The sequence below is a fragment of the Rattus norvegicus genome, chromosome 1 (assembly GCF_021556685.1).
Source record: "Rattus norvegicus strain SHRSP/BbbUtx chromosome 1, alternate assembly SHRSP_T2T, whole genome shotgun sequence".
NCBI lineage: Eukaryota > Metazoa > Chordata > Mammalia > Rodentia > Muridae > Rattus > Rattus norvegicus.
Genome location: NC_141534.1, coordinates 181031651 through 181056201, shown reverse-complemented (window position 1 = coordinate 181056201; position 24551 = coordinate 181031651). Strand labels below are relative to the sequence as shown.

Here is a 24551-nt window from a genome sequence, read left to right as displayed (position 1 = left end):
GCAGTCAGACTGTGGGTTATGATGACAAGAGTTGCCACCAGTTCCCACATCAAAGATCCAGTCAGCGCACGGAGTCAAAATACAGGCTGTGAATTCTTATGGCCAGGACTTGAATTCTTCGTTTACTATTGCTTTCTATGAGCATGCAGGCAAGCAATTGCCTTCTTCAGAGTCTCAGTGTCCTTCAAGAGTAGAATGAAGACAACGGCAGCCCACTTTGTAGGGTTACAAAGGTTTAATGGGATAATTCATGTAAAGTATTTCCCTGTTTGATTCTAAGTACCAGCCCGGGAGTTCACCGTTACTATTGTTAGCTAGGCTGCATCTTAAACCAGCACAGGAGCTGTTTCCAATCATCGTGACATCATGCCAACAAATGTGTGAATGAATCTTATAGCAAGCAAGGGTCCTTAACACAGACATAGATTTGGCCCAAGCTGGAGGGAAGGAACTAGATTCACAAGTGGGCTCTAGAAGCTCCCTCAATGAATCCACGGTTAGCCTCTACTCAACACCAACCAGTGCTTGAGGTGGATACTGTGAGAGCCTCTGCAGCATGCTGATGCTTTGGTCTGGGTTCTGAATGGCAACACACATGCACACATGCATGCATGTGCACACACACACACACACACACACACACACACACAAACACACACACACACACACACACACACACACACACACACACACACACGTGAGCTCCCACCAGAAAGCTCTCTGTTTGTGAAGGGTGAGCTGTGTTTGATCTCAAGCCTCAAGTATAATAATAATGTTAGTTTTCATTATACTCTATTTGCATAACCTACTGAAGCTTTGTCAGTAGAAAAAGAAAGGTGCTATTTATGACTCTGAAGGGACTCATCGAAGGCAAATTGTTGGACAAGTTCTATAGTCTGGAGAGAGCGAGGGGCTCGTCAAAGGCAAGTTGCTGGACTGTGTTCTACAGTCTGGAGCCAGCGAGGCAACCGTAAAAGCTGAGGGCACGTGGCACAGATTGGGATTTTGTTCTCAAATCGCTCCGCTCAAGCTTTAAGGTAAGGACCAGATATATTTTCAAGACCTTTAAACTGGAGACTAAGGGAGATGAATAATTAGTGTGATATATTTGTGATCAAAAGTACATTTGTGGGGCCAGCAACATGGCTTAGTGGATAAAGGTGCCTTGCAAACCTAGAGACCCAAGTTTCAGCCCTGGAACCTCTGTAAAGATGTAAGGACAGAACTGACTCCACAGAGTTGATCTCTAACCTCTGACCTCCAAACACGTGCTGTAGCACATATAGCCCACCACATCACAAATAATATATATACTTAAAAGTGCATTTATGTACATTAAAATGAAACATTTGACACATTCACATATTAATTTCTTTTAATTCTTCGTTTTAACATGTTCCTATTATAGCAATTTTTTTTTGGTTCTTTTTTTCGGAGCTGGGGACTGAACCCAGGGCCTTGCGCTTCCTAGGTAAGCGCTCTACTACTGAGCTAAATCCCCAGCCCCCTATTATAGCAATTTTAATTAATTACTATAATAATTAATTACTGCTTTCAAATGAGTAAGAATTGAGGACATTTACCAAAGCAGATACACATGCACACACACACACACATACACACAGAGTTGATGTTCAATCTATACTCACTGTACTTTATTGTAGATTTTCAGTAAGATCTTCATCACTTATTATCGTTGCTTTTCAGGGGCACCAGGAAAGTCTTTGATAATGCCTGATCCACAACTAACAGCTTAAACAACCGAAAAAACTGGAGTCAACCACACGACATCTCAGGTTTCATAATCTACTATGTTCTCGACAGCTGACTGTACATCATTACTTTGAATCCATAGCGATTTCTTTTTAAGTCTTAGAATGTTGACATGTCTTAGCATTTATCATTTCTACACTTAGAAAGTCTGTCATCCACACACAACAGCATCAAGAAGTCAAATAAGGAAAGTTCCAAACAGGCTGGGCTCGGACAGCACAGGCAACTCCTGCAGAGAGGTGGTGCACGAGTGTGAACTGTGACATAGAAAAAGGGCACTGAGATGTGAATGAAGAGAATTTTCCGAAGCATTCAACTCAGGAAAACCTGTCACCAAAGTGGCTTCTTCCGAAGCATTCTCGTGGAAGAAAGTAATACCCAGTGTAAGATTGTGCTCTCCAGAATGAATTAACAGTGTAAACATATAGCACGGACTGTGCCTGAAGGAAGGACTTTTGGACATTCAGGACACAGGACAGGTATCAGTGAGTAGAGGTGGAGCTGGAACACAGGCCACAATGATTTCAGAGACACAGTTGGCAAGGGCTAGGTATAGAAGCGTGTCACATACTCCAAAATGCACTTCCCCTCTAGGATTTGGCTTTTCATGCTTTCTTTTCTTCATTTTGTTGTTGTTGTTGGTGGTGGTGTGTGTGAGTGTCTGTTTATGCATGTTTTTATGTATGTGGATGCATGTGCACATGGGTGAGAATGTGTGTAGAAGTTGGAGGCCAATGTCAGTCAGAATCACCCTCAGTTGCTCTCCACCCTATTCTTTGAGGTAAGGCCTCGCAATCAAGCCCACAGCTTGCTCACATGGTTAGTCTTGCTAGCCAGATTGTTCTGGAGATCCTCTGTCTCTGCCTTCTGAGGCAAGAATTATAGGTGGGGTGCTATGCCCACCTGGCATTCATGTGAGTTCTGGGGATCCAAACTCCAGTCTTTACACGTACACAACCCATGATTTAATCACCAAGCCAGCTCTGCATCATGTTTTTGTCAACTGCAGAAAAGTTAAGAGCTCAGAAGCTGAGCATAACTTTTGGCGATCTCATGGGACTGGGAGGAAAAAAAATTTAGCTCCTGAAGAGAAGGGGACAAAGAATTGAGCCTGGTGTTTGATGCTGCTTTTTCTTCTGGGGCAGTTTCTGGTCTTTGAGCTTCATGAGGAACATAATTGGTAACTGTGAATAGAAATGAGAAGCTGAGCATTTAACCAGGGCTCCCCATGGCCATGGATTATGAGGTTAGAGCTGCAAGTGGTATGCGATAAGGGGGAGAGGCACATTCAGTGGGGACCCTGAAGAGTGTCATCCTTGGGATAAGTAAGAGTCCTTACAGGGACTGACCTCCAGCCTCAAGACAGCCCATCCCAAGGCTCACTCAGGGTGATCCACCTGAAGAAAGTAAGTTTTCTCTGAAGGGCTATCAGCTATAGCTTTTGTAATATTTCATATTCGTTTACAGTATTCATTAAAGCGATACGTAACAGAAACGGAACCATGGAATAAGACAGACAAGAGAAACAGACCCACAGGTGATCTAGAAAATACAGTTGGTAGCCCCCATTCTCACTTCTCTGTCTATGATATCCCTTGCACAAGATGGGGTCACCCACATGCATCGTGAATTTTGGATTATCATAAAATTGTTTGAGGGAGGAAACCTCACTGTGTAGTGATATAGAGGAAAGCTTCATCTCAAAAGGACCCAACTATGCTTGTAGTCATGATCCCAGATCATAAGCCAGATGGATACTGGTTTTCAAAAATAACTTTTAAATTAATTCTTTGAGAATTTCACACAATATATTTTGATCATATTCACTTCAATTCCTCTTCACAACTTCTCTCAGGGCCACTCTACTCCCCTTCCCCCCAACTTCATGTTTTCTCTCCTTTTAAAATAAATCATTGACTCCAATTTTGGTCTCTGTACACTCTTGGGTGTAGAGCCATTCACTGGAGTGTGGTTGACCTACCAAGAACCATATCCTTAAAGAAAACCGACTTTCCCTTACAAAAAGACATCTATTGTCCAGAGTCCTCAGTTAGGGATGGGGGCTCATGAACCCCATCCAAACCATGCTACAATTTTGATTGACTTGATATTGTTTGGGTCACGGCTGCTGTGGGTAGATGACTGTAGCTGTCCTGTCATGTCTAAAAGATGCTGTTTCACTCTGGTCTTCTCCAACCTCTGGCTCTTAGAATGTTTCTACCCCATCTTCTGGCATGGTTCCTGAGCCTCAGGGAGGGGGTGTGAGCACAGTCGTTTACTGTCTGTACTTTGACCATTTACTCATTTAAAATTAAGCATTCTGGAGGGATAAAACATAAATCCACTCTACTTAATTTAACAATGTAACATGATAATCAGTGATTATCCACGATACATATACTCGTGGCATAGAATAACCTCTAAGTGATGTCACCAGCGAGTGAATCGTCTTATATTTTCTATTCTTCACCAAACAAACTTCCAATAAGTGTCAGATGCATTTCAAGGTATTTATAGGGCCATTTCAGTTACCCGAGCGCTACTCCAGAGAGCTATTCTCAGGAGCGGCAGTTTCCAATGAACAGGCTGCCCATAACAAATGTGGATCAATGCCTTTGGAATAGCATTGCTTTCTAGTTAATAGACTTTTGATTTTCTTTACCCATTGATGAATGAAGCAGTAATTCTGTTTTTGAATTAGAAGACAAATTAAAACGTACTGTAACTGGAGCCTATTGGGAAATAGCTGTAGTTTGGAGAACTGATGGTAGCCATGGAGACAAAGTAGATAGAATGGCTGGCTTCACCAAAGCAGCCAGGGTACTGTTGGGAAGAAGAGGGGAAGGCATGTAACTCAAATGAACAGATGCTTCCCAGTGAACCTCGTCACCAGCACTTCAGAGGCTGCCACACCGTGTAGCCCATGAGCCGCGCTCTTCCTCAGTGTAAGCCAGAAATTGAAAACGTCGTAGTGATATTTTGAGGCCATTCATTTTGACATAATTAGGTAGGACTGTCCATTTTCCTCAGAAGCGAGTCTCAGCAGTCTGTAACTACTTGTTTTTCCTGTGTTTTCTATCCTAAAGGCACATGTGTTAACAGCTTGACTGTCAGCCTGTGTGCTACAGAGAGGTGTCAGGACCATTAGGAAGTGGGACTTCGTGGGAAGAAGTGGGCCATGCTTTGAAGGAGGAGACAAAGCCCTAGACCCTTCTGCTTCTCCCCAGCCACCTGGAAGAGAATAACTTGTTCTGACAACTGCTTGTTGCCATGTTTTTCTTAGCACAGGTCAAAAGGCAGTAAGTAGTTAATTGATCATAGGCTGGAGACTGAATCCATGAGCCTTCCACCTTAGAGGCTGATTCTGTACCAAAAGGCCACAGAGGAGCACAGTCTCTGTGAAGAGATGCCCCTGTCTTACACTTCATTTTTGCATTTCCATTTTAAGAGCGATTATGTTTTCATTTTAAAGAACAATGAAAGGGGGCTGGAGAAACACATCCCCCCTTTAAATGACTTGATGGCGAATATTCATTAGAAAGTCTAGTTTTAGAGCCTTAGAATTGTAGAACCTCATGAAGAAAAAATGTATTTTCAATATATTGGGTGAGTGCATATACCTGGGTGACCCTTTCAAGAATGCCTTTTACGGACTGGAGAGATGGCTCAGTGGTTAAGAGCACTGACTGCTCTTCCAGAGGTCCTGAGTTCAATTCCCAGCAACCACATGTTGGCTCACGACCATCTGTGATGGGATCTGATGCCCTCTTCTGGTGTGTCTGAAGTCAGTGACAGTGTACCCACATACATGAAATTAATAAATAAATTCTTATAAAAAAGAATGCCTTTGCATTTCTCTTAGTTGTGAAAGAGAAAGGAACCAGAACATAAGTCAAGAGCTCTGTGTTGCACATGTGTCCTGCTACTAGTACGTGAACAGTCAAATGTATACTTTGTAAGCCTCAGGTTTTCATTGAAAAATAAGTTTGATGGACTTTAGCTGTTGGTCAAGAACAAACCAGAAAGTTCACACAACATACTTTCTTCTTCTTCTTCTTTTTTAAATAAGAAAAAGATTTATTGTTGTGGATATGGGAAATGTGCCTGTGTATGTCAGAAGAGGGACTAGAGTTATAGAAGCCACCACATGGATGCTGGGAATTGAACCAGGTCCTTCGGAAGAGTAGCCAGTGCTCTAATCTGCTAAGGAACACGGTTTAAGATCCATGATTCAGTGCTAACTTGTTGTTATTTCTTAATTATTTAGACTATAAAATAACCACTTTTTGAATCACAAACACATGATACAATTAAAGCGGAAAGAGAATCTGGCAAAAGTCTCTTCCCTTTCCCCTCCCCTGGAAGCTTAGGTCCCCACATGACAAGAACTATTGACATTCTCACCTCCTTTTAGGAGATGGCATCACAGATCTTTAAAAAGATGATACGATGGAACACAGTGGAGTCTGCACACACTCTCTTCTAACTAAGCCAAGTGTCTTGGGAAATATTTAATAGCAGATTTATATCAAATGGTTCCTATTGGGGGTATTTAAGACGCTCCTCCTGTGCTGCTTTGAATGAGAACACCCCCGCCCCCCATAGGTTGAGTTGTTTGAAAACTTGCTTCCCAGTTGGTGGAGCTGTTTTGGGGGAGGTTCTGGGACCTTTAGAGGATGGGGCTTTCATGGAGGACATGTATCACTCTAGGGAGTCTAGCCTCGTGTACTTCCCTTTAGCTCTCTCTGCTCCTGTGTGTGGATGGAGATCTGACCTCTTAGCTTCCCTCTCTGGCTGTCAGCTGCCGTTCCCATTACGGACTTTTTTTCTGGAACTAGAAGGCAACATAAACGTTTCCATAAGACACTCTGGTCACAGTGCTTTGTCATGGCAGCAGAAAGTAACACACACATTGTATGTGTGTGTCTGTGTGAGTGTGGTTCTCAGAACCTAACCAATCAAAAGGTATAGGTCTGAAGAATTAATTTGAATTTCTGTAATTGCAGATGAATTGAGCATCTTTTTAAAACATCTAAGACCCATCTAGTTTCTTTCTGAGACATGTCCATGTGTTTATATTATTTTTAGCATTTGTCCTGTTTGGTGCACATGCCTGTAATCCCAACATGTGGGAGGTAAAGACAGGAAGATCAGGAGTTCAAGGCCAGCCAGGGCCATAAACTATATGAAACTCTATATCAACAAACCATAAACAAACAAGAAAACATATATAAAATCGACCTAGAAGAGGTTCTTTATATTAACCAGTCGTTTGTTCATTACATAAATTATAAATATTTTCTACTAGTTGCTCTTATCTTAAAATTTTTCAGGGGCTGGGAAGATGGCTCGGTGGGTAAGAACACGAACTGCTCTTTAAGAGGACCCAAGTTCATGTCCTAGCTCCATATCAGGTGACTCACAATACCTGTACTTTAGCTCCAGGCGAAGCAACACCCTCTCCTGACCTCCTCAGGCACCTGCCTATCACGTGCACATACCCACACATAGATGAACACTTTTTAGAGATTTTTTTAAAAAAATCATTATTTTTATATTAGAAGATATTAAAAGTGTTTCTTGTTTGTCTTGTCTTCTTTTTTTTTTTTAATATTCATTTATTTTATCTGTTAAGAGTGTTGTCCCATGAGCACCACGCACATGCAGTGCCCACGTGGGCCAGAAGAGGGAGACAGATACCCTAGAATTGGCGTTATAGACAGTTGTGAAGCACCATGTGGATTCTGGGAACCAAACCCAGGTTCTCTGCAAGAGCAGCAAGCACTCTTAACCACTGAGCCATCTCTAACTACCCAACATTTGTCTGGGAAAATTTTAGTACGCTGTAACTCAGGTCAAATTCTGAATTTAAAAACAAAACAACCCAAACAAAACAATCTTGTGTAACAACAGTTTTAGATTTAAGTTGCAAGGACAACAGGGAGGCTCTACATGCTTTACACCCAGTTTTCCTCATGACAACACGTTAGGGTGGCACATTTATTAATTTAACGCCAATATGGACACCTCAGTTTTTAGCCAGAGTATACACTATTACTAGTCCTTCAGTTTTTACTTTGTATCTCTTTTTCTCACCACGGATACTTCTTCCCTCTCGGCTTTTGCATACTAGGAAGCCTTCTCAGACTTGTTGTTGATGACTTCAACAGTTCGAAGATAGTGAGGTATTTGTAGGTCATCCTGAGGTTGCCTAGTACTTTTCTCATGTCTATCCTGGGCTATCATCTGACGGAGAAACACCCCAGAGGTCTTTTCACACGTTCGACTACCAATGATTGCCGATGTTTGCATTGATGTGGGCCCCTGACTGAGGTAGTCTGTCTGATTTCTCCTCTGCAGTTCTTCCTCACCTCCTCCCTCACTAGATTCTAAAGGAACTTAATCTATGCAGTGCATCTAAGAGAGTTCTGCTTTCATTTCCTTGAGGGGCAAGAACATAAATAATCTGGAATTCTGTGTGGGAGCAGTGCTTACCCCATTCTGCCAATGTTCCCAATCATTTATCTATAACAGCATGGACTCACGTATCTTTGTGTTTCATGTTATAATCCAATACTAGGTTATTTATTGCTCAATCTTTTCTTTTTCCAATTTGGCCGCTGGGGCCGCTTTGAAATGATCTCTATGCCCCCTTGACAAGGGCTACTCAGTCCATTCCGTCCGTTTCCTTATTCTGCGGTGTTACAAGGATGCATCTTTTGGGTCATCAGATTTATATTAGGTGGGTAAGTGATGTAATCTTTTAATATGGCCAGAAGAGCAAAATGTGTAAATTGACGAGTCCAGTACATGTTCATCAGTAACGAGCTTTGTTTCTTCAGGTGTTTTAAGTTCAAGGTCCTGTTCTAGTTTTATCTTCTGCTTGGTTTAGAAATCAACGATGTTTTTGTAGTTTTACATATTCTAAGTGGAACGAGACAGTCAAATCGATTTAAAAGTACTCGCTTTGAACGATCCTGTGGTATTAGTGTCGATAAGCAGAGACTCCATTCCTGGCGGTGTAGCACTTAAATATCTTTACGCACTAAGTGAGAGGAACTTTACATTGTAAAAGAAGAAAAATAGAGACGCCAGGCTTCAGTTTATTTTTTTTTCATTTTTAAAAAATGTTTTCTTACGTTTATCACAAAATAATCGATATGACCTTTATAAAAATGACTTCTTTTTCAGATTTTACATGCATTTTTTCCTTGAACTGCATCATCTGTTGCATCACCTAGAAATGGAGTTACAGACGGCACGAGCAGCCTTGTGGATGCTGGGAATCGGAAGAGCAGCCAGTCCCCTAAACCTAGGCGCTACTCTCTAGACTCCATCTCTGAAATAGGATGTTCTTTTTTTTTTCAGTTACTACTGTACTTTATTGTGTTCAACCAAATCACCATGTTACAAAAATAGCAAGCTGCCATAATAAAAAATAAGGCTCCTCTATCCAGCACCAGATAGCATCATTTTACTTTCAAGCCTAGAAATTGCACACTTGTATATAAACCAACCGAAGATGAGGATTGAGAGTTCATCTTGGTGGATTTTTCCTTTGATGAATATGAAGTGTCCTTCCTTATCTTTTTTGATGACTTTTAATTGAAAATTGATTTTATTTGATATTAGAATGGCTACTCCAGCTTGCTTCTTCTGACCATTTGCTTGGGAAGTTGTTTTCCAGCCTTTCACTCTGAGGTAGTGTCTGTCTTTGTCTCTGAGATGTGTTTCCTGTAGGCAGCAGAATGCAGGGTCCTCATTGCGTATCCAGTTTGTTAATCTATGTCTTTTTATTGGGGAGTTGAGGCCATTGATGTTGAGAGATATTAAGGAATAGTGATTATTGCTTCCTGTTATATTCATATTTGGATGTGAGGTTATGTTTGTGTGCTTTTCTTCTCTTTGTTTTGTTGCCAAGACGATTAGTTTCTTGCTTCTTCTAGGGTATAGCTTGCCTCCTTATGTTGGGCTTTACCCTTTATTATCCTTTGTAGTGCTGGATTTGTAGAAAGATATTGTGTAAATTTGGTTTTGTCATGGAATATCTTGGTTTCTCCATCTATGATAATTGAGAGTTTTGCAGGATACAGTAACCTGGGCTGGCATTTGTGTTCTCTTAGGGTCTGTATGACATCAGTCCAGGATCTTCTGGCCTTCATAGTTTCTGGCGAGAAGTCTGGTGTGATTCTGATAGGTCTGCCTTTATATGTTACTTGACCTTTTTCCCTTACTGCTTTTAATATTCTTTCTTTATTTTGTGCGTTTGGTGTTTTGACTATTATGTGATGGGAGGTGTTTCTTTTCTGGTCCAATCTATTTGGAGTTCTGTAGGCTTCTTGTATGCCTATGGGTATCTCTTTTTTTAGGTTAGGGAAGTTTTCTTCTATGATTTTGTTGAAGATATTTACTGGTCCTTTGAGCTGGGAGTCTTCACTCTCTTCTATACCTATTATCCTTAGGTTTGATCTTCTCATTGAGTCTTGGATTTCCTGTATGTTTTGGACCAGTAGCTTTTTCTGCTTTACATTATCTTTGACAGTTGAGTCAATGATTTCTATGGAATCTTCTGCTCCCGAGATTCTCTCTTCCATCTCTTGTATTCTGTTGGTGAAGCTTGTATCTACAGCTCCTTGTCTTTTCTTTTGATTTTCTATGTCCAGGGTTGTTTCCATGTGTTCTTTCTTGATTGCTTCTATTTCCATTTTTAATTCCTTCAACTGTTTGATTGTGTTTTCCTGGAATTCTTTCAGGGATTTTTGTGTCTCCTCTCTATGGGTTTCTACTTGTTTATTTATGTTTTCCTGGAATTCTTTCAGGCATTTTTGTGATTCCTCTCTGTAGGCTTCTACTTGTTCTCTAAGGGAGTTCTCCACGTCTTTCTTGAAGTCCTCCAGCATCATGATCAAATACGATTTTGAAACTAGATCTTGCTTTTCTGGTGTGTTTGGATATTCCATGTTTGTTTTGGTGGGAGAATTGGGCTCCAATGATGCCATGTAGTCTTGGTTTCTGTTGCTTGGGTTCCTGGGCTTGCCTCTCGCCATCAGATTATCTCTAGTGTTACTTTGTTCTGCTATTTCTGACAGTGGCTAGACTGTCCTATAAGCCTGTGTGTCAGGAGTGCTGTAGACCTGTTTTCCTGTTTTCTTTCAGCCAGTTATGGGGACAGAGTGTTCTGCTTTTGGGCGTGTAGTTTTTCCTCTCTACAGGTCTTCAGCTGTTCCTGTGGGCCTGTGTCTTGAGTTCACCAGGCAGGTTTCTTGCAGGGGAAAAGTTGGTCCTACCTGTGGTTCCAAGGCTCAAGTTTGCTTGTGGGGTACTGCCTAAGTCCCCTCCTCGGCGGCAGCAACCGGGAAGATCTGCGCCGCTCTTTCCGGGAGCCTCCGTGCACCAGGGTTCCAGATGGCGTTTGGTGTTTTCCTCTGGCGTCTGGATGTGCACAGAGTGCAGTCTCTTCTGGTTTCCCAGGCGTGTCTGCCTCTCTGAAGGTTTAGCTCTCCCTCCCACGGGATTTGGGTGCAGAGAACTGTTTATCCGGTCTGTTTCCTTCAGGTTCCGGCGGTGTCTCAGGCGCAGAGGTCCTGCTGCTCCTGGGCCCTCCCCTACGGGAACCCAGAGGCCTTATACAGTTGCCTCTTGGGCCAGGGATGTGGGCAGGGGTGGGCAGTGTTGGTGGTCTCCTCCGCTCTGCAGCCTCAGGAGTGCCCACCTGACCAGGTGGTGAGGTCTCTCTCCCACGGGGTTTGGGAGCAGAGAGCTGCTGCGGGCCGGGATCCTCGGGTGTGGGACTTCCAATCTTCAACATTTTTAGTTTGGTTCAGAGATTGAGACTTGGAGAAAATTTCTTTTTTCTCCCCCTCCATGTTGACCCATTTCCAGTTGTCCCATTGCTATTTGTCAAATGACCCGCAGTTTCCCCAGGTGGTAGGAAATTACCCCTTTCATGTTCTTAGTTTACAAATGAACCCCAGTCTACCTTTGGGGTTTGCATTTATCCTGTTGACCTGCCTGCTCTTGCTCTGGTTTTAGTCAGGGCTGTTTTTACTGTTTTAACTTACACTGTTTTCATATTTGAGTTACTGAGTCTCGTCACTCTTACCGTATCTTTCCCCAGATAATTTTTGACTGCTTAGCGTTCTGTCTCTAGAGAAGATTCAGCCTGTATAGTCACAGAAATGACTCCATGTTTCTTGGTGGAACATAAGAAGTTTATAAATTGAGTATGTGGGAGGGGTACTCAGTTTTGAAAATCAATGTTTTTGCTCGTTGATTTCAGCCATTCTCGAAGAAGGTCTTGTGCGTATATTGGTAAACCTGAAGCAGTACAGAGGGCCAATGGGAAAATGTGAGCCGACCACTCTGTTCTGAGCCTATCTGAGCTCTAGAGGTGTGGGTCTCTGGTGGGTGTTCATCAAGACATGCAGAGCACAACTGGGTGTGCATATGCACACCTGTAATCCTAGTATTGGGGAGGATGAGAAAGGAGGATTACCAGGAGTTCAAGGTCATCCTAGCTATATATTGAGTTCCATTCTGGGCTACAGAGTGAGATCCTCCCCTCCCCTGAATAAAGACATTCTATACATACAAAGTTGTCTGTGTACAGTCAGTTCACTCTGACTCAGATGCCTTTCTCCCCAGATGGCTGCAAGTTACACACACTGTTTTACTTTCCCCCATCTTGAAATACGTACTGGGAAGCATTCCATGCCAGCACAAACATATCTACCTTATCTCCTTTAATAGCGTCTTGGTCTTTCACTAAATGATACAGCTAGAACCTAAAATGTCCTCTACTGATATAAAAAATGTCTTTTTAAAAAAGATTTATTTACTTTATGTATGTGAGTACACTGTAGCTGTCAGACACACCAGAAGAGGGCATCGGATCCCATGAGCCACTGTGTCATTGCTGGGAATTGAACTCAGGACCTCTGGAAGAGCAGTCAGTGCTCTTAACTGCTGAGCCATCTCTCCAGCCTAGTTTTCAAGCAATGTGGTCAGTGTTCTTCCCCATATACCTCTGTGTGAGAACAATCCTGAAAATAGTCTTTAGGTACAGAATTACCATCTAGAGCGGTGGTCCTCAACCTTTCCTAATGCTGTGACCCTTTAATGTACTTCCTCATGTTATGGTGACTCTAACAATAAAATATTTTTGTTGCTACTTTATAACTATAATTTTGCTGCTATTATGAACCATAATGTAGATATTTTTGGAGAGGTCTGCCAAAGGGACCATGACCTGCAGGTTGAGAACCCTTGATCTAGAGGTTATAAGGATGTACTCACAGTAGACAGGCATGGTCATGTGTGCCTGTATTTTTAGGACTTAGGAGGCTGAGGCAGGAGGCTCCCAAGTTCAAGGCTAGCCTGGGCTATGCAGTGAGACTGCCTCAGTAGCTAAACAATTCAAACAAAGAGGCACACTGGCAGCGTGAATATCCTTAATGCTATCTGTGTACTTACAAATGGCTATGCTAAAAACCGGTGTCCTGTTTTTATTGCTAAAACAAAGAGATAACGTTACAATTTTACCAAATATTGCTATATTGCCCTACACATCTTAAGGCAATTTGTCCATTATCTCCCACTTGAATTTGCCTTCCATTTGGACTAGTTCGTTTCAGTTACTGTAAAAATAGATTTTTCTGTGAGTTAAATACTGTGTAAATTTTGACCAAATAAATGCTTACTTTTTCTCCCACAGAAATCCTCAGAATTCCCAGGCATTGGTGATGCTGCTGAGTAAAAGCCTGGGGTGTGAGAGCTGCCACTCGGAGGATGGCTCTGCGCTCTGCCCTTCCAGCCTGGGCTACTGGGATCTCTATTTAGCTTAAGCCTCAGCTGAAGGTAAACAGGGAGAACTTGGGTGTGAGTGGACTAAGTGTCAATTGTGTTTAAGTTTCCTAGTCTACTGTGTTTTACAGCAATAGAGGGCAAATGAAAACAAAGTGCCCTCCCTAGGTCTTGACTAAATGTTTCCTGAGGAGGCAGCAAAGGGAAAAATCCCATCATGCAGTTCTACAAAGTCCACTGCTGAACATGCTTTTCGGGTGCCTCCTCTTTTAGAAAACAGGTTCACTCAAAGTCATCTTCGGTTCCCCTTTCTCTCCTTGACTTGCAATCCGTCTGTTAGCCCTGCTGCTTCTCACCCCTGAGACCCGCAACACCACCCTGCCTCCCCGCCCGGCCTCTTCTGCCCGATTTCCCTTTTCTAGCTTCCTTCCTTCCTTCCTTCCTTCCTTCCTTCCTTCCTTCCTTCCTTCCTTCCTTCTTTCCTCCCTTCCTTCCTTTTTTAAATAGTTTAATGTATTTTAATAGCAAACTTACAGGAACAGCACAGAAGACAGCCAACATTAAAAACATGTACTTGTACGTAGGACAACTCTGTTAGAAAAGTACAGTGAATGGATGGAACCCACTGTGCGATAAAATGCTGTAAACACCATTTAGTTGCCGTCAATAAGAAATTTACTTATTTTAAAAAAATCCAAATGCTGGCATTGTCCAGAAATTTTTAACAGATTTATTTAAAATTGTCTTGTTGAAATGTATTCACTGAAACATTTTGCTTACATGAATGCTTTACATCTTGCTTTTATATTAAAAATTCACACACAAATGAACGTGGAGAAACTGCCAACACCCGATTCTGTCCCCTATGTTTCCACTAGCAATCATATACTTAGGTACCTTTGGCCCCATGGGAAAAATATCTGACATTCAGAACTGATAATAGGAAGATGAGGAAAGAAAATTTTTTTTGAGAATGAAATGTTTCCCCTCATAGTGGACTCTTAAGCACGCTCTCTGCGTATGCGGCGTGCTAGTTGGATATCTTTTGGCATAATTGTTATACATTTGGCATGGATAGCACACAGGTTGGCATCTTAAAAAGGCCAACCAGATAGGCCTCTGCCTCCTGCAAAGCACCAATAGCTGCCCTCTGGAAGCGCAGGTCTGTTTTGAGGTCCTGAGCAATTTCTGGCACCAGACGCTGAAAGGGGGGAGCTTGCGAATCAGAAGCTCAGTAGACTTCTGATGGCATCGGATTTCAGGGAGTGCCACAGTACCAGGCCTGTAACGGTGAGGTTTCTTCACCCCTCCAGTAGAGGGCGCACTCTTGAGAGTGGCTTTTGTAGCCAGTTGTTTCCTGGGTGCTTTACCAACGCTGGATATGTGGGCAGTCTGCTTTGAACGAACCATGGTATGGGCATCTCCTTACTTAACCCCTTCTCTTTCGGCTGGAGCTCAGCAAGCAAGAGGCAGCACTGGCATTAGAGAGTGGCAGCGGCGCGGCAAAGGCTGCAGACACCCTTTTCTAGCTTTCATACGCCAACATTTTTTCTTTTCTGCACACCATTTACTTCTTTCATTTGTGTTCCCACTCAATAAAACCACATCATCCCCTCTGAAGGGAAAGAGAGATTACATATCTTCCTGATTAATTTTTATGTCCCAGTCATAAGAAAAGTAACACTTAGACACCAGGCCAAGTATCACTCACGAGCTATTTCAGGACCAACACTGTGCCCTGTATTGCCAATATCACCATCTGAGAATAGAGATACAGGCCCACTGGGGTTGGTGATCTACTCCAGACTTCAGTCACATGAATGTTCCCACTGGCCCTACTTGTCTCCCAGGTCTTTAAAAATGTGTGCAGCTAGTGTCAAGGGCTCAGGAGTAGCCCCAGCTGTGTTTCTGCCTGATGCCCTATCTTGATCTCTGCTTGTCTAAATCCATGTGCTTCAGACTACTAATGGTCCCACCTCAACCATGAAACCAACCTCTGGTCAGCCCAGCATCAGGTCACCAGGCTGGTAGGCCCAGCATCATGGGCTTTTCTGATGGTGTCGTACCTTCAGTATCCCTCCCAGCTACAATCTTGACAGACCACCTGAGTTCCTGCCCTTGGCTAGGGCTTTGTGATTCCGTCTAACCCTTGCTTGTCCATTGCTACCCGGAAAGGCGTTTTCTTCCAATTCCATCCTCACTGTGACCTGCCTGCCTGTATGCCGCCATGGGCTAGGAAGCTGACTGGACTGATGGCAGATGCTGCGGCAGGGCCTCAGTGGCAGAGACCTACCTGTCTCTGCTCTCATCACCGGTGCTGCGCAGAGATGAGGAGGAGAAAGTGTAACAGAGAACAGGAGCCAGGGTGAGGATCTGATGGGGCTGTGGACTAGGATACAGGCTCAGGATCGGAGGCCGAGGTCTGAGTCCATCTCATGCTGGTGGGAAGTAGGCATGGAAGGACACTTGAGAAGGACTTCCCCATTTGTGAGCAAGGGATGGGAAAACCCTCTGCCAGGCATCTGTGGACCTGGCAAGGAGGCTGCTCTGGGACTTGTATGACATCAACCCTTGGGCTCGCACATGCTCGGGGCAGAAGAAGCCCGCTGTGCAGTGGGCAATCCAGAGCTAAGGGATGACATAAGATTCAGAGGGGACCAGGGGAAGGGAAACAAGGTGTGAAGATGTCTGCCTATGATTTTTTTTAACTCTCCAAATAAATAAAAAGAGAATCCTGTGGAAGATGGACAAAGTACCCTAAAGCAGAAGGGAAACTAGTGCGAGAGCCAAAGCAGTTTAGTAGAAAGGGAGAGATGTCCCTGTGGCCCCGTGGTCACACAACAATCTAAGTGAGACACTGTCCATGTTTAGTGTTTCTGAAACGCTAAAGCACTCTGGATAGAAACAGAACAGACTGGTGCATATGGAAGGAAGCAGGGTACTCAGGCAGCAAGGAGGCTTCACCCAGTTGGGCAAGTCTATGGGAGACAGAGAAAGAACCAGGCAGTGGTGGGTCAGCTCAGGTTAGGGGACAGTACCAGATACTATAGGGCTCCAGGAGGAGCAACAGAGCTACACTCCCTAGAGAAGACACTGTGGAACTGAGACCAGGAGCTGTGAGTTGAAAGCAGGAGGAGGAAGAGACAGCATGCTACCAAGGTCTGGGTGACTCAGAACAGCAGCATCAAAACCACTGCAGTCCAGGGTGGGTTTGTACCTTTTCAGTTGAGGGCATAAAGTTTCCTGAGAGAAATAAAAGTATTTGTAGGGAGATGTGTGTGTGTGTGTGTGTGTGTGTGTGTGTGTGTGTGTGTGTGTGTGATTATTTACTAATTACTTATAAGCTCCTTCCCTCCCACCTACCCATTTTCTGGGGATTGAAGGCACAGTCTTGCATGTGCTAGGTAAGCTCTCGCCTACTGAACCCAACCCCAGCTCTATGTCTTTCTTTTCTTGTCATGTTAGAATGTAGGCTCCTCCCCATCTCCTCTGATTCCTTCTTTCTTCCTCCCTCCCCTCCCCCTCTTCTCCCTTCCCTTTCCCTCAGGGAGCTAGAAGATGAACCCAGCCGAGAAGGGGCTCTTTAAAGGAAGCTGTTATGATCCCCCCCCTCTCTCTGTCATGACTTGACTTATATTTTATAAGCTGACCCTGGGCAGCAGGGATAACTAGAAGAGGATTTGAAGACGGGACCACCAGGAGACTAGTGCTGAAATGCACACAAAAGATGGATGCTTAGGTGGGAGGAGTGTGGTGCTGGTGGACTGAGTGGGAAGAACCTTAAAGAGGAGGCAGAAGCTGGGGCATGGTGAGTGTCCAGGAAGGCAGCTAGCTCTCTAGCATGGATAACTGTGTGAATGGGCCTCGTGTTTACCCTAGTATCCAGCAGAGAACTAGACACCCAGTAATAATTTGTGACTGCTGACTTATAAGTGGCTGTAGCGGGGTAAAGTGTAATTAGGAAATGAGCTTGCATCAGCTCTCAAAATTCCCGTCTCCCATGGTCATTTCCTTCAGCCTCCTCCTGCCTGAGGTTATCTATCTGTGGCCTGCCAGGTTGGCTAGTCATAGCCTTATAAACATTTTTATACTTTTTATTAGCATGCATAAATTGCATGTATTCGTAGCACTCAAATGCTATATTTGAATGCATACATACAGTGTGCTAATCAAAGCTACCCTTCATTTAACTCCCCTCCCCCTCCCAACTGCTGCTCTTCACTAATCTACATTTTTCTACTTCCTCAAGTGTCTGCACATGCGAGGACATGTTGTATCTGGCTTATTTTACTTAATATTTAACACCCAAACTCCTCTCACCCTGCCCTCAAATCAACTCAAAACAGATCAGAGACCTAAAAACAGGACCCCAAACTGGGAAATGACTCAGAGAACACAGGGAGAAACACTTGAAGACATCGGTGTAGTCAAGAGGGTAGCCAAGTGGGATTACATCGAATGAACAAAATCTCACAGCAAGGGAACCAGCAAGGGAGCAGAGAGGCATCTACAGAATGGGAGAACCAGTTACCAGCTGTTCATCTGACAAAGATTAATAAAACTAACTATTTAGGAAACTCGAAGACTGTGAAAAACAAATCCCTCAAGTCATCTAAATTAAGGAGCAGCAAATGGGGCTGGAATGACGGCTCAGTCGGTAAAGTGCTGGCTTCGGGGACGTGTGGACTTGAGCTTGATCCCCAGCACCCACACAAGGAAGCTGGTCCTGGTAAGCACACTTCTGATTCCGGGACTGGGGAGACAGAGCCAGAAGGAAACTTGGAGCCTTTCCTCCAAAATTGGTGTGTCCTAGGTTTCCATGGGACTCTGCTTCAAAAACCAAGGTGATGACTCTGGAGGAATGAGCCCAAGATTTGACTTCTGGTCTCTACCTGTATGTACACACATGCATGTACTCCCGTGCATATTTATACACACACACACACACACACACACACACACACACACACACACACCTACAAATCAACTGGAAAACTTCTCAAGAAATACACATGGCTAACAAAATCAACTCAAGTTATTTCCAAATCCCAGGCTCCCCCTGGCCACCAGTATACATCTCCTAAAGAAGAGGCACACATTCTGCGTCCCCTCCCTCATGGTCTCTGGCCAGTAGCATCATTACTGCCAATGCCTCTGCAGTAATTTGTCATCAATTTCCTTGGGACTTTACAGTTATAGTAACAATAAGGTTTATACCCAACAGAATTATTATAATTCCTCACTACTAATGTAATTAGCATTTTTGTTCATTTGTGTTCAAAATCCATTAGCATAAAATGTATATCCAATAATACCCATTGTGGTTTTTAATGCTTGCGAAAATGGCTGTGAGGTATAATTCCATATTAAAGGACACACAAAATGCCTTCTGTGGGAAAAGAGATTCTATTTGCATCATGGCTAGAATGGGGCTTTTTGATGGAGGGTATAAAGGAGGAAGGGCTGGGGACAGAGAATTTGTTGAAGTTTTCAAACAAGCCCTCTGGTTATGCAGAGGACACATTTCTATTCTAGGAGAAACCATCGTCTTGGTTCTTTTTATGTTGCTTCCTCCCTGACTTATAGAAAAATATAAGTTGTGTGCTTGTGGGAAGGATATTTAAGGCCATAAATCTTTTGGAACTTGAAGGGACCTTGAAATTATCGAACTAAGCTGGATTTTCAAGGCGCTGGGAGGCGGATGGTGCTGCCTGCCAAGGGAGGCTCTGTTAGGAACTGGCATGAAGTAGGGTGGGGTGCGGGGTTGGGCAGGTGCATAGGTGGGAAGTAGCTTATCCAATGTCATGGGGCCCATGCTGTGAAATTCGCAGCACTGCCATCTTGAAATTCTCATCAGATCTGGAATGGGGGTGGTGGTGGGGTACGTCTGCTTGGAGCCCTACAATTATACACTAGATTTTATGTATGGGCTTTGGAGCCAGATAAATTTGGGTTTAAAGTTCTAAGGTTTTCTTTGACTATGCCTTCTCCTCACTGTAGAACTTGGATATTAACACGGGCCTCTCAGAATTGGATGTAAGGAGGGCTAATGAGAGAAATCCAATACCCAGCAGGCTGAGAGGTGGTGTTAGATAGACACCCACTCTTTCCAGTGTGCAGTCCCCATAATTAAGCTTATTAGCAGGAAGCCGTGCCAGCTAGGTTGGACAGACTCCCTGCAGCAGGCTGGTTAAGGTCACACCGTGCACACACTTTCTGAAGTGCTGTATTCTGAAGTCCTGCCCGTGATTTTCAACCTTTTAACTGTCATGACATGTGAGACGTTATGTTCACCAATAAAAGATAATTCCACTTTAAATTTCTAAAAGTGTGTGTGTGTGTGTGTGTGTGTGTGTGTGTGTGTGTGTGTGTGTATTCCACAGCACACATATGGAGATAAGAGAACAACTTTATGGAGTTGTGTCTTAGAGTTTCTATTGCTGTGACGAGACACTATGACCATGGTAACTCTTATAAAGGGCATCATTATTTAATTGGGGTTGGTTTACACTTTGGAGATTTAGTCCATCATTGCCATGTAGGAGAGCAGGCAGGCAGACATGGTGTTGGAGAAGGAGCTGAGAATTCTACATCTGGATTCACAGGCAGCAGGAAGAGATAGTGACATTTCCTCCAACGAAGCCACACCCACTCCAGCAAGGCCACATCTCCCAATAGTGCCTCTCCCTGTGAGCCTATGGGGCCATTTTCTTTTTAACCACCACAAGTTGCTTCTCTCCTTTTACCTTTCCATGGGTTCCAGAGATCAAACTCAGGCCTTCAGGCTTGTGTGGCAAGTGCCTTTACCTGCTGAGCCATCTGTCTGGCTCAGAGTCTTAACTTTGTGGGATTCCTACATATATTTCTCCTTTCCAGAAACTTCTAAAGAAAGTCAGTAAGCAAGACTGGCACTGTTAGGAGGGCATCCTTGATTTTGAATTTACTTTGCCAGTTTCTTTGTAACAAGTGGTTCCCAGCATCCCATTCCTCAGAGCTGGACAATCACAATTTCATGCTTAAGAGCTAAAAAGCAGACTTTTGGGTTTCCAGACAAAGGGTCCCCACTGGCAAGCCAGACACACTAGTGCCAATATGGAGGGAGCAGTCATGACTTGGCTATAGCCTGAAGAGTTAGGTTGCTTGTGAGGCATGGCAGAGTAGGAGAAACTGGGCAATTAGAAGGCCAAGGCTGTGGGCTGGAGATGCAGCTCAGTTAACAGCATACTTCCCTAACTTACATGAAAGTCTTGGTTTGATTCTGACCACTTGGCACAGTGCTGCATGCCTGCCGTCCTAGGACTCAGAGGCAGAGGCAGGAAGATTAAGGAATTCTAGGTCATCCTCAGTTACAAAGAAGGGTGATTTGACCATTAATTAATGCCATGCAATGTTAAAACATTTAGACTTCAGGGGCTGGGGATTTAGCTCAGTGGTAGAGCGCTTACCTAGGAAGCGCAAGGCCCTGGGTTCGGTCCCCAGCTCCGAAAAAAAGAACCAAAAAACAAAAAACAAAACAAAACAAAAAAAACCCATTTAGACTTCAAATCAAATGGAGAAGAAACACAAGCTTGTTCTGAAGCCTTTCCCTCACTGTGGTCTAAGGGGACTGTGAAGGAGTTGTGTGACTTCCATTGCATGCAGTCCAGGACTGTGGGCAGCCTGGAGTCCAATGGTAAGCTTCAGAGAAGCACAAGGTCTGGCCGTGCTCACCCCCTCAGTCTGTTGAGGCCTCTGAGCACACACCCATGAGGCAACAGGAGCACCACACAGGTGGGACCTCCTCCGTCACTTTGGGAGATGAAGGGCAAGAGGAAGAAGGACGGTGGTGGCCTTTCAGTGTCCTGCACTGTGAAATAGCCACACCCCCAAACACAGCTTGTCCTTTTTCTTGCTCCAGAGCAGCTGATGTCAGCAAGACATGGCTGCTTAAGTAGTTCTCTTGTGCCAGAGCGGCTTCTGTGGGATTGACAGCTAAAGCCAGGCCATTGTATCTCCACAGCAAACCACAAAATGGCTATTCTTCCAAGACCCCTCTTCTCAGCCTCTATTTGTTACTAACTAGCTCAGGCTTTTGATGAGTGATGGTCCATTGTCAGGTAAACACACTGACAAGAAGAGCAAGTCTTTTCTCCTGCCCTCCTGGGTAGATGCTGGGGGCTAGATAATGGGGCAGCTCCTGAGCCCCTGGTATCTCATTAGTACATGACGATCATGACTAATGGTCAGTGAATTCATCAGACACATCAAGACACTGTTGCAAGACGATACATGCCAACACATAAAATGTCTGTTTTCAGAAGTGACAATTTGCTTAGACAGCTTGAAGATTGCCCTCTACCCTCAAGAACCATAGTATGAAACCCCAAATCACAGTCTCTCTCTCCGGAGACCAGAGGTCTGCCTTTCCAACAACAAGCCTACAGCAGGGTTTAGCATACAGAAGCTAGATGATGTATGAGTTTAGGGAGAGAAACTGAGACTAATTCACATAGACCTCACCCTAACCCCAAGCACACTCTACAGCACATTTCAAGCTCCTGAAAATGAAACTCAGGGATGCTCTGACCTCATTTCTTGCTGTTGGTTGATCAGGAGTCTGTTCTTACCTGTTGTCGAATTTCTTCCTCCATTTTTACTGGTGAGCCAAGTTCAGCAACTTGCTTGACCCCTTCACTGGCATACCCTCCGTACTCCCACAGCACGTAGTTCTTGGAGTGGGATCCGCCAATGATGGCAGACCAGTGATTAGCCCGACCTGGAAATCAATCAGGATATAGATATCAGTGTGGCCAGGGTGGAAATTTGAACCTCTTCAGTAATGGGGAGGAAAGGAAACTATTCAAAGGTTCAGCCAGTACTGAGTAGGCATTGCCTGGTCTTAATTCCAATACTACTCAGGGATTAGAGAGAATAAGTCTGGGAATCATGCAGAAGTGAACAGTGGGTGCCTCAAGAAGACAGCCCAAGACACCCTCTGCCTAAGGAGTTCTCTGAGAGGCGGACAGTTGAGAGAATTTGAAATGCCAGTGAGATTTGTAAGGCTAAATAGGAAGGAAAGGTTGTTTCTGGCAGGCTCAGGAACATGGATTAATGCTGTGCTTGGAAAGCCATCAGCAATTCAGCATTGCAGTGTCACTATCAATAGATGCCATGGAGGTAGAAGGAGCCTGCTTACAGATGGCATTGCTCTAAGTGCTTCAGGAGTTTGGATGGCATCGGAAAAGACCTGGAAGCCACTGAAGGGGGGAGCAACATGATTGCATTTGACTTTTAGATAAATCATCCAGGCAGCAGGGTGAAGGATGTGGTAGAAGGAGCAGAATGGCATGGATATCTTGAGGCGTGAGCAGGGAGCAGAAGCTGAAGTGTGTGTAGGAACCAGCTTTCGTGCTCAGGCTCAACATGGCTTTCCTCAACTGACTTTTATGTACATATGAGTCCCGTGTGAGGGGCGAGCAGGCTAGTCACATTCAGAGAACAGGTCAGACCATCTGGGAGTGTGGAGGTGGCCAGCCCGTGGTGGCTTGGTGATGACCACCAGGGATGGTGGAAAATAGTGGGGTGCAGGAGGGCCATCATGGATAATGTGAAGGAACTGCAGTATTTGAACAGGTCCAAGCTAGAACATAGCTTGGGGTTCATCAAAGTTCCTAAGGAACTGGGGAACAAGGAACTGAAACTCAAGGCCAGTACCACAGTGGGCTTCTTTTTAGGTACAAATACTTCAGATATATCTACATTTACTATTGACCAAGTCACATATACTTCATAGACTAAGTCACATACAGTTCATTGGACTGGTTCATTTCTCAGCCATTCTTTGGCTGGCTTTACGTAGTCTCAAATTAAAGAACATTTACAGGCACAGTGAAGGGGAATAAATTAGGTAAACCCAAGTGATGCTTTTAGTTAACTGCTGTATGTCTTAGGGTGGACAGAACTCTTCACTCCATCCCACCATGTTCAAAAAGGATTCTGAGCTGGGCCTGGTCCTGTTTCTACAGTAGCCACTGCACCCCCAAAGGCTTTCTACTCCAGGAGCACATCGAGGACATAAAGCCAGGTGGCGCCCTCCCAGTCTGCTGATAGCAGCCACACCCCAACCCAGGCAAATGAAATCACCATGTGGGTCAACCCAAGTGCTCACTGTTTCCTACACATCAGGGAACGACAGCCATGATGATTGTCTCAAGAAAAGACAGGCAGAGATGTGGCCGGCCACTTCTCTAATTCATTTCCTGAGCAGTGAGAAAGGCTTTCCTGTCATTTAAGCTAAGAGTATCCTTGTGAAGGCACGGCTTCGTGACCTTTAGCTTGCAATATAAATACAGAGAGACCAACTTCAGCATCTATTGCTCCCCATTGTGCTGCTCTACTGAAACGCCTCTTATGCTCAGGCCTGTCCTAGCTGAAATTCTGTATATAAGGAGCATTGTTATTCCCTCTGTACTGTCTTGCTTGGCTTAGATATCTCTTTTCCTCCTTCATGATTTTCCTAAGTAATCTCCATTGTTAGCTTGATATAATCTAGAGTCATCTGAGAGGAGAAGTACCAACTAAGGGGTTTCCCAGGTCAGATTATGAGCATGTCTTTGTGTGTGTGTGTCTTGATTATTAATGATGCAAGATGATCCAGCACACTGTGGGTGGCACCATTCCCTAGGTGGGCCATTCTGGGTAGTCTAAAACATCTAGCTAAATGAATGAGTGAGCTAGCATTCCTTCATATAGTTTCTGTTACAGGTTCTGCTTTCTTTACTGCCCTGCCTTCCCCAATGATGTGACATGGAAGTGTAATCTAATGATGTTTGTCACAGAAATAGAAAGGAAACTATGACAGTGATCATTCAGAAGCTTTGGCTGACTGAAGCTTCTGCCTCCCGTGTCTCCAGTAATACAGACCATATTTACTATTGTTGTAGTCCTAGTAGGCTGTAGACTCCATGAGGGAATCTGTCCTCCTCCCTGTTTCTTAT

At 44.0% G+C, this 24551-nt stretch overlaps 1 protein-coding gene across 1 annotated transcript in view; it reads right to left on the bottom strand.

Moving 5' to 3' along the window:
- Positions 1-24551, bottom strand: part of Spon1 (spondin 1) — a 294634-nt gene that overhangs the window by 101853 nt on the left and 168230 nt on the right. Inside the window, 1 exon segment of the mRNA NM_172067.2 lies at positions 22182-22330. Within this exon segment, the coding sequence (NP_742064.2) occupies positions 22182-22330 (149 nt within the window).